The 10651-nt window shown below is 48.9% G+C and overlaps 1 protein-coding gene across 1 annotated transcript in view; it reads right to left on the reverse strand. All coding sequences in view use genetic code 11, as the record gives it.

The window, feature by feature from the left end:
• Window positions 1-844: 844 nt before the first annotated feature.
• Window positions 845-10651, reverse strand: part of EGR_09870 (Monocarboxylate transporter) — a gene marked incomplete at both ends in the record, with an annotated part of 21969 nt that continues 12162 nt past the window's right edge. The window contains 13 exons of the mRNA XM_024499119.1: window positions 845-1036; window positions 1352-2280; window positions 2365-2490; window positions 2792-2941; window positions 3871-3991; window positions 4967-5040; window positions 5123-5245; window positions 5398-5866; window positions 5949-6203; window positions 6574-6690; window positions 7425-7727; window positions 8374-8716; window positions 10190-10402. Coding sequence (XP_024346465.1) covers window positions 845-1036; window positions 1352-2280; window positions 2365-2490; window positions 2792-2941; window positions 3871-3991; window positions 4967-5040; window positions 5123-5245; window positions 5398-5866; window positions 5949-6203; window positions 6574-6690; window positions 7425-7727; window positions 8374-8716; window positions 10190-10402 — 3415 coding nt within the window. The remainder of the gene's footprint in view (window positions 1037-1351; window positions 2281-2364; window positions 2491-2791; window positions 2942-3870; window positions 3992-4966; window positions 5041-5122; window positions 5246-5397; window positions 5867-5948; window positions 6204-6573; window positions 6691-7424; window positions 7728-8373; window positions 8717-10189; window positions 10403-10651) is intronic.

Here is a 10651-nt window from a genome sequence, read left to right on the forward strand (position 1 = left end):
ACCCTATGGGCGGCGGCTACATGTGCCATTTCCGGTGGTTTTCTTTCCTCCTTAACTATGCAAGCGTCGTCATTTTATCCGACCGGAAGTATTCCCCTGTTCGGACAAATCTCTCTGCGGTCTGGACAAAACGCAGAACGTAGAAGCACTCTCTCCATTTTCACAGGATGTCGACAAAAGAACTTTTTCGTATCTGACTTTGTAACAGTGAATAAATTCTAAGTCCTTTCTCAAGAGAAACGTAACGTTTGAAACTGCTGCGATCAGTTTTCCGGTCTCACATCTTCAAAATCAGGTCTCCAGCCACATGGATGTAAACTTGCTTTTCACCTTCACTGAAGGTTGCCGGATTCCTCGCAAAGGCGTAGTGGAGATTTGATGTAGGACTCAAGTTACTTTTGAGGGTTCTACCATGGGTAGGAGACCATAAGCAGCCTCGTTACCAATTCATGGAGGGTCTGGTATCAGAGCCGATAGTACTAGCCCACGGAGGATGGAAAAGGTCAACTTAATGCTGTTCCTCTGAGTGCTGGTCTTCGTAATCCAGAAGGAAAACACGGCCCTGACTTTCCACCTTTTTGTGGTCAGAATGAACCCTCTAGAAGCCCAGTCCCAGTGATGGAGGCAATTGCAAAGAGGGGAAAGCGGTGCTACTACTGCAGCGACCCACAACAGACAAGACATAACAAGGCCTGATTAGTCGGTAAATAAAATACACTTTTATTCCACCACACGCGCCTATTCGACCTTCAATGAAGGTCTGCGCACATCTCATGCGCGATTACTGGGACGAATGAATTGACTAGGAAGGGGAGTAGGAAGAAGGTGACGAAATGGAAAACCTTCATGTCATGGCAACCGTCTCCGTGTCTTTCTTCATCGTAGAAGAGGACTCGTCAATATCGGAAGACGGTGGAGGTGGCTGCAGCGACGACGCTAATGGAACCAATGGCTGTTCCTCCATCTCCTCCTCCTCCTCCTCTTCCTCCTTCACTGGTTCTAGAGCAGGCTCTTCAGCCACTAAAGTCGCCTTCACCTATGAAGGAGAGGACAATAGAGAATTTCGCGGATGCAATGGATCCCCATAGACGGTTAACAGATGCATATTTGATTCGGCCTAGATTTCAAGGTTAAAAGTAGAAAACCAACAACACTGACGTCGGAAAGCTACCCTCAATAGGGACACCCCTTCACCAAATCTCGAAATTTAATGCAAGAAATGTAAACTGCTACTATCCGAATGAAGTTGATGGAACGAATGACGTCGTTCATCAATGGGAATCTACTTTCAAATCCCCAAAGAAGAAATTTGTAACATCAGATCAACTTTAATGGAAGTCGATTTACGCACCTCGGCTGTCGTGCTAGCAGGCACTGCTGCCACAACCGGAGCACCGCTGGGGGCACTCCACGCCAGTCCTGAATCCGTTGCTGCCTGCGTCTGTGGTGGCTGAGGCTGAATCGTTGATCTAGAGGGCAGATTTCCCATTGGTACTCCTGCTGTCGTTATCACTTCACCTCTGTCTTCCTCCGACAACACTTCCCCAACTCCCCCACCTCCACCTTCCACCACAGCGCCACCAAGGGTTGAATCAGCATCCAGACCTCCGAGGTCCACTGGAGCTTGAATTTGCGGTTGAGCTTCCGTCTCTGTTGGCGTAATGAACAGGCTGGAAGGCAGTGGAGCCGGAGAGAGGATTGTTGAAGGATCTGGGATAGTCGGCTGAGGAGGTGGGGGTGGCAGGGGAGGTTCCACAGCTTCTATCATCGTCGCCGTTACGCCTCCAGACGACCCAGCATCGCCAACATAGCCCACGATCCCGGGATCGAAAGGCGGTTGTAGTGATGAAGGTGGTGGTTGTGGTTGTTGCAATTGTGGCGGTGCCGGTGACTGCGCCAGATTCACGGTAGATTCAGAGGTATTTCCTGTCCCCGGCTCAGTGACAGAAGTAGGTGGAGGGAGAGAAGCAACGCCCCCAATAACAGCGGACCCATCTTCTGCTGCTGCTGCTCCGCCTTCACCGTAATCGAAGTAATCGTCCACGTAGATACCACCACCACCGCCGCCACCAACAACTCCGGGGCCGGTTGTGGTGTACGTTGCCGAGATGACCTCGCGATTTGCTAGGTAACGCAAAGAACTGGCAAACAGTGCGGCTAGCAGGAAACTACCGCCAGCGAAGTAGAAACATGTTTCTGCGGCATAGACAAGGGGAGTGTTTGAATTGAGCAATGGAGTGAAATCGGGTGCTTTCGAGGCTAGAGTGTCGAACAGATGACCTGTGGAAAGAGAAAAAGAGGGAAGTGGAGTTGTTTGCCGACTTGACCTTTCCTTCAATTTTTGTCACTGTTGTGCAAACGTACCACCGATGATCGTGCCAGCGATACTAGCAACGCCTTGAAGGACAAGCATGTGACCAAAGGCATTGGTGAGTTTGTCTAATCCGAAGAGCTCCACCACAAGGATGCTTTTGAGAGAGACCACCACGGCTGCAGGATGAAAGGGGGGCGGGAGGGAGAGGAAATGAAGAAGCCTTTAATTGTGAAGCCAACTTTTGTAAATAGTGGAGCAAGACGTAGAAGAATGAAAGTGAATACGGGAGGGAAAGGACTGGCGATGAGTGGATAGGTGCAAGAGAAGGAGACAACGAGAGATCCACCAGGTGGATGACTTGATGGATACGGAGGTGGGTGCGTGGGTGAATGTTTAAGCAGAGGATAATGGAACGAGACAATGGATGAACGAAGGTGTAGAGAGGAGGCGAGAGGTGAGGGAGAAATGCAGACGCACCGGAGAAGAGACCGAAGAGACAACCGAAACAGATGAGGAGGTTGTAGCTACGTCCCACTAGCGGTGCCATCCCGCACGCCACTCCGGCCAGAAAAAGGGAGGCCACGTTCACGCGCAGGCAGTCTGCCCACTTGTAATGGCTAGACCAGGCTGGTGGAAGAGGCCAGGGAGTGAGGAGGCAGAAACAGTGAAAGACATGATTAGACAGGCAGATAGACAAAATAAAGGGATAAAAAGGTCCTCAGGCTAATACATTTCGACGGGCGGACAGTCCATTACATCTGTCGGAAATACATTTCCCTCTTTCGACTTTTGGAATGATTCGAGGCATTACGTTGGTGGCGATGGGCAGCGGATCCAATTCTGAGGGACAGCTGCCTCAATTCCTACTACTGAATGCTAAACATTGACCGGGTAGAAGAAGGACATCTACTGTGGATGGGAGGATTTGTGACGACCCTCAACGGAAAGGTTGAAAAGGACATCCACCTTCGGCAACTACCCCAGTCCCGTAGTCTGCAGGAACGCTATTTTTGCAGCGGAAGAGACACTAGCCGTAAACCATCCGGCAAAGGTCGTCACGGAGCTGTCTACCGTCCATGCAAGATGTCAAGGATGTCTGGATAGAACCTCCTTGACAGATATGGCTGGACAGTACTGAGGTGAGAAACCTCATCTCCACGGAGCCATGCCAGACCCCGTTTCAAACAGGACAGAGCTGCAGATTACGTAGAGTTGTTGAGTGAAATCATTGCCGCTGCGGTCAAGTACCTCGTCAGTTGCATGGAAATTGGATGACCGGCGCAGCTGATTGGTGGATGCTTGTCCTACGGCACCGACTACTTTATGATGGCCGACGCGGTGGGTTTACCAAGGGAAACGCAGCGGACGACGCTTACTTCGCGGATTGTACATTTGCTGGGCAGCATGCCCACCAGACGATGGCAGTATCCCCCCCGGGCTCCCCTCCTGTACGTCGACAATACAGTTCCGGTAGGGGTATTGTGCCCTCCTTCAACATCAGGAAGGAGTGGGGGCGTCACACCGATTCACAGAGGTAATGTCATCCGAAAACTTACCTCCTGGCTCCCTTGTGTACCACGCTAGCTGTTTCAGCCCTCCAGCATCACCACCTTTGCCATAAAGGCGAGCTTTGGATCCTGGGAGGCCAATGAGCATCTCTTCACCCTCCTGCGTGATCTACGGCTTTATTCCCAAGACTTTTGTCTGTTCGACCGGAGAAAAGCTGCTCCACATTCAAGAACCAAGGCAAAGTAAAAAGCCGACAAAAATCCACCTAAAGTGTAAACCAATCCACAAGATGCTTGTCAAATTCATCGCCCTCAGAAATGACAAGAATCCAATGGCCTGAAAATCACCGGTGAGATTTTAATCAAGTGACTTTGCTGAACCACTAGAGACAGATTGCCGAGCTGGAGGACTGAGTTATGGATCCAGAAGTTAGCTATGACCTCCGTCTACCTCCTGACATAAAAGTCCCTCAATTCCCACTTCAAAGGCAGATGGGAAAATGAATAAGTAGGATGCTGCAAAACTCTCCATCAGAGCAGGGAGGACCCCGCTGAGAAAGAAGCTCTGCCAAGGTTGGATGAAGAAGCCAGAAGAGAGCTCGACACGAATCCACAGAGGAGATGCAGGGAGAAGCGCACAAACCTACGAGGAGACGAGACATTGTGTTGTGGACCTTCAAAAACCCCTGATCAGCCTCAATTTTGGTTGTAGGCACTGATAAGTATCTCAACATGGAGTTTAGGGGAGAAGACAATGCACTGGAAATAGGCAGCATAGCATCGAGAGGAGGAGCCCAGGTTGAATGACTGATAGCCCATGACTGAAAGGAGGTGCTATCTATTGGAAGATTGAAATCGCCACAGTCTATACGACTACCAAGTGACGGTTCAATGCGCAACAGGAGGTGGACTGCTCGTGCCTTGATAGAATTGTAGAATGTGTGGTGGATCATTGAGGACTAATGCACGTGGAGGTACAAAAACCACTTTCCATCACAAGTCAGCAAACCTACTTTTGACGTGCTTTCAAGAAGTGAGGAATATCTCTACAACCAAACAACCTTGTTGCCATCCATCTGTTTAACTAACTTTTCCCCTTGGATCTCCTCATCTTTCCTTTGCTTTTCGAAGAAAATACCATGACCTTCACACCATCCAGCCGTCGCTCTCGTTCAAAGGTCAAACAAACAAACCGCTCACCTTTTTCGATGTACAGTGCTGAAAGAAAGGGAAAGCAGGACGGGTGAGTGAACAAACTCGGTTGATGAAATGGAGAGGACAGGGGAGGGTAACTTCTTACTGGCAATGCAGCGACCAATGGTGTTGGCGAATCCAATGCAGGAGATTAGGGAACCGGCTTCATGCGGTGTCCAGTTGTTCTCCGCCACCATGTCGGGTAGCATAAAGTAAGGAATGACGAGACCTAGAAAAGTTGGCAGGATAGACGGATGGATGAATAGAGAATGGATGGACAGGTGGAAAGATCGGTAGAGGAGCGCAGAAGTACAAGGACTTCAAAGCAAAATTGGCATTACAAGAAATACAAAAACAAAGCCGAAGAATAATTCAACCCACCCCACATTGTGAAGACATTCGACAACAGGAGACAAATGAAGGTGGGACTGAGAAGTAGTCCCGGTGCCAGTAACTCCTCCAGAAAGGTCAAGATTGGATTGGAACAGCCAAATCTCTTTCCGATTGGGAGAGGAATGGAAATAATGTCGTCTCCCTCGTCCTCATAGTCCATGACAACACGCACAGCGTCTCCGGCGCACTTGCCACCTGTCTGTGATAACTTCGACAGCAGTTGATTCGGATTATTTTGGTGCTGTTGGTGGATAGTGGTTGTTGCTGAGGTGATGGAGGATTTAGGGTCGATGGTCGGGGCGACGACAGGAGTGTTGGCGATGACCACGGCCGTTGTGGTGCTGTCTGTCTCTGGACAGAAGCCACGGGTGGAAATGGTGGCATTGGGAGTAGCGGCAGGGTGGTGAGTGGCAGGTGAGATGGGGCCGATGTCCCAGTTTGATTGATCGCGGATGGCCTACAGAGGAAAGAGGAGATGGGGAATGTGACGAGCCTTTCGAATCAAGCAAACAATAAGCGAGGAATCCAAAACAACTCACCCAGACATTACTAGCATCTCGAAGCGGAATTGCAGACACCGGTGTGTGATTCAGCTGCAAGGCTGATCCAGTGAAAAAGAGATCCTTTTTATACTGCGGACGCATCATTTCGCGACGCAGTCTATGCTGTACCTCGGTGCGCACCTCTCCGTCTAGAAGTTCGGCCACCTCCTGTTGGATCTCCAAAGGCACCTGCATTCCCCGGTTGGAGGAAGTGATACTGGCATCCGAAATGGTTCGTCGGAGACTGAGACACTGGAAATAGGCAACAGCTTGTGTCTCTGGTTTAAGTTACTGATTTGGTTGGTAACATGCTACTGATAGTTGCCAATGCTGCTAGTAGCTACTTATATAGAGTATTTAAGTAACACTTTTCAGAGCGTTTACCAGAGCGGTCACTCAAGAGCAAGCAATAAATCTCAACCTGTTTTCCCTTGGTAAAGAGTATAAGCTAAAAATATCGGTTAATTATGCAGCCAGAGAAGAGTCCGTCGCGCTACAATAAAGTCGAATGGCCAATCTAGGAGTAAGAAGCAGTCTCTACCAGTACGCTTAAACATGCAGGCAAAGCAACTCAAAGCGGCAGCAACCAACGCATTCCAGCAAAGCCAGACAATCAACCTACCTCCGAGGCGCAGGCAGAAGAGGGTACAAAGAAACGACGCGGCGGCCCTGGCGACGGCACCTCCACCGTCGCTACCGTTAACTCCCGACTTTGCAGCAGCGAGGACAACGCACGAGCCTGGTTATTGTTGTTGGCGTTATTGCGAGTGGGTAGAAAGAATGACACCACTTGCATGCAAAGCATCACTCTCAGACGTACACACACACACACACACACACACACATAAGCAAAAGGCAAAGCAGAAGCAAATTTGGAGATGCTAACGGCCTGCTTAGGAGGGGTCAGTATCACTCCCCTCCCTAATCTCACTTGAACCACAGTGAATCACCCCCTTCCATGAAGCAAATCAGTGGTATGATTATGGCCCTGAACATCTAGGCCGCCTGCTACACTTGCAAGCCTTAATTCGAAGGGGCTGTGGTGGCTACTTATATGAGGCTATCAGTAGCAAACCAGTCTCAAAGTTAAGTCGGGGGGAGGATTAGCTACTTATATCACGTACGTCAGTAGTATGTGACCTCGTCTATTAGTAAAGCAAAAACAAGTGGGTTTTAGTTAATTGTATGTGGACTGTCAGCCGTACACTCATGTGTACCCTGTGGCCCCACCTATGGCAGATGTCATTACCGTGGGTGTCTTAATAGCTACTTATGAAGTGGCAATCAGTAGTATCGCCTGGCAATCAACCTTGCTCCACAAATAAAACGGACATTTCATGCTAAAAATGTGCTCGACTTTAAATCCACCAGAGCGCAATCGGTCTCAGGTGCTTCCAACCTTTGAACATGCACTTTAGTTCCCCCTAGAAGGACTTCTAAAGGTCTCTTCTCAATAAAGACAGCTTAACCCACCTTCTGTGTTTGTGGTGTATTACTTCCAGCCGTGGGGTAGACGCTAGTAGCATTGCTAATGGATCGCATCCGAGAATTTGCAAGTGCAGCGGTCGCCTCAATGGCAGGATTGGCAGCGCCCGCGGATACGGCAACCGTAGCAGCGGTGGATGCACCAACCGAAGCCGCGGTGGCGCCAGATTGGGCGAGCAGCTGATGATGCTGCTTGGCCATGTAGTTTTGCACTGCAATGGAGGCTTGAGATTGCACATAGCTTTGAATCAGCTGAGGAAGGCTTTCGCGAACAAGGTTAAGACGGGAGAGCTGAAGGAGACAGATAGAAGATCTAAATATGAGCATCTGAAATGGCAAAAAAATGCGAGTTCTGGAAATTACGGATGAGTAAAAAAAAACTCTTAAACTTGATGAAATAATAATGCTGGACTTGAAATGGCAATGTCAGAATTGGAAGGGTGTCGAATCTCTGGCCTCTCGGACGGCTACTTATATCGAAGATAAGTAGTATCGTGCCCATAAATGGTGGCAGCGATTTCCATCGAGAAAGAGGGGCAAGGATAGTTATACCACTAGGGGAAAGCCATTTTACCAACGATCACCTAAACTCTTCCAGGTTCTTCACAAAGAACCATTCAAGAGCTGCAAATGGATCCACAAATAGCATTTCATTCAACCAATGCCGAGTGACTTGAGGGAAATAGGGTGATTCAGAGCATAATAAAAAGCGCCGTTTTGTGAGGCATAGAAACAATGGCACTTGGCAAGTCCCCTCAAGTCAGAGCAGTGAGTTCTACCGGAAACCGCGGAAAAGATTTTCTGACTAACGATTCAGAAGCACCGACTATAGGATCAAGTGAGGCTTTGTAAAAGAGGGTTTAGAATTCCCCATCCTACAGTATTCGCCTTTGGAAGGAAGAACAATTCCACCTCTGAAGGTGACGCCAAAACTCACCCCAGTAGCATGAGAGGTGTTTGCTAAGGTGGATGACTTCCTTGACAAGGAGGGCTGCGAGACGTTCGAGTCACACCGCACCGGTGTCTCGCCGCCTCCACTATTACCATCACCACCATCACCATCGCTCTCCTGACAGGCGGCAAGACGGGCTTCCATCTTGCGCATCACCGCCTCGGATATGCGCGTGATTGAGGCAGCGGTGAGGAGGGGCGGTCGATCCGCCACCAGTGGCGCGGCGATTAGCTCGTTGTCGCGTGTGATCACCATCCCGTCGAGGCTGCCGATGGAGACGGTACGCTGGCGACGCTTCTCCTCGATAATGCGTTGCATTATTGAGCCGCTAGGAAACGATAGTGAAAGGTTTACAAGTGGCGGAGTTGAAGCCCTACTCTTTTGAATCAATTTTCCAGCTATTCAAAAAACGAGGACTTCGAAGGAGGGTTTCAAGACTTATCGAATGAGGAAAACCACCTCTTCCTGCATTTCTCGCCCTTAAGGTCACCATAGACTAGTCTTCCAGTTATTGAAGACGCTTTCATGACATTCGGGAATTGAAATACCTTGTCTCGTGGTCAAGTGGCAATATTACGATAATTTGGAGACCGGAAGACATTCCATGATCAACGTCAGTGGAAGAACTTCCAGACAGAGAGCTTCACACGGGTATTGCCATAAGTGGATGAAATGAGGTAGCCGGCCTTCGGAAGACCCACCAAAGAAAGGGCACAGCGCTGAATAGCTCTGTAAGGCCAACGAAGTAGAACTCGGGAGTTGCGGACCAAAAGTGACCCTTAAAGGGACGAAGATCTTCTTGAAAGACTAGAAGGGGGTGAGTTCCACACCTTGAAGTCTTGCCCAGGCGGTCAGTTCAAATCATCCATCTGTGGAGTCAATCTTTCAACTTCAATTTGCTTTGGTAATAACTCAAGAGCGCTTCAAAGTATCTGAAATATCACAGATCGTAAGCCCTGTGGCATGTGACTTAACTTAGCAGACATGACCTAATTGCGCTAGTCACATGAGAAGGATCGTTGGAGTCGTCACACTTCACGTGCAAGTGGCTGCATGTTGTGCAGTCCTGCGAAGTCGCTGTCAGAGAAGCGGTGCCGGAGAAGATGACTGACATCGCCTACTAGGAGGGAGACCCTTGAGTATCCAACTGACGACCCACATAGTGTGCAAGGTGGGGGGCAGGGGAGCGCGTATAAACTGCAAGAAGTTGGTGAAGGAGTCGGGATAAACAGAGATTAGTGTGAAATTTGGACCATCGGTTCGTGATCAGGCGATGATGGTGCTCGGCGTGGTCATAATCGGGAAGAAGTGCAGCCCATCATCGAGCATGATTTGGAGGATGAGGAAGTGGATACTTCATTCACCTCGTATTCACCTATACATCCATCCCGTATCAATCCAGCCATCCATCCTGGATCTATCCATTGTGTATCCATTCGTCCAAGATCCCTCCTGGATCCATCCCTCCATTCATCCATCCGTTCTAGATCCATCCATCCATTTATCCATCCTGGATCCACCCATCCATAAATAAATATTTTTAATCCCAAACACTCCAACTCTTCACGCAACCAATCGACCGACATTTTGTGCGTGTGGAGGGTGTTTTGAGGTAAATCTTTGACAAAAGCCTGAGGTTTCCCAACAAATAATGATTTTCATAGGGTGGAAACTTTATTCATTTCTCCATACAGCTCCTATGGTGCACTTGTGTGTTTATTCCAGCAATGGGGCTGACTTGGCAAGTGCCGTGCTCCAGTTTCTTGAATATGCAAATGCGTGCTGTGTTAAGCGGTCCTACATTAGGGCGCCCTTCTCTTCAATAACTGCATCAACCGATGGAGTAGTTGTGACGATCCGGTGTCCAGAATCAGGCATCTCACCATTATAAAGGCTACAGGTGGAATCGTCTTCGACACCATTCAAATGCTTTACTGCTGAACAATCAGAGGTCTCGTAGAGCCAAAAATCCCCATCCATGGTCTTGTTCACAATAAACTCGCCTGCTTGGCCTCTAGCATGAACGCCAGGAATCAAACACCCTTAAAATATACTACCGCATTCAGTGCTCCTTAAATATCATTACGTACTACCTTTCCAATCTCGAACTTAAGGTCATTCCGCTTCAATTATTTACCCAATCATGTAAGTTGCCCGAAAAAGATGGCGCAGTTGATTCGAACCGAAAAAACCACATCTTCCGACTCAAAAATATGGAACGCAATTCCTCTATCAGCATGCTTTATCTACTTCTTCTTTTTGC

The sequence above is a fragment of the Echinococcus granulosus genome, assembly GCF_000524195.1.
Source record: "Echinococcus granulosus chromosome Unknown EG_S00172, whole genome shotgun sequence".
Classification (NCBI taxonomy): Eukaryota; Metazoa; Platyhelminthes; class Cestoda; order Cyclophyllidea; family Taeniidae; genus Echinococcus; species Echinococcus granulosus.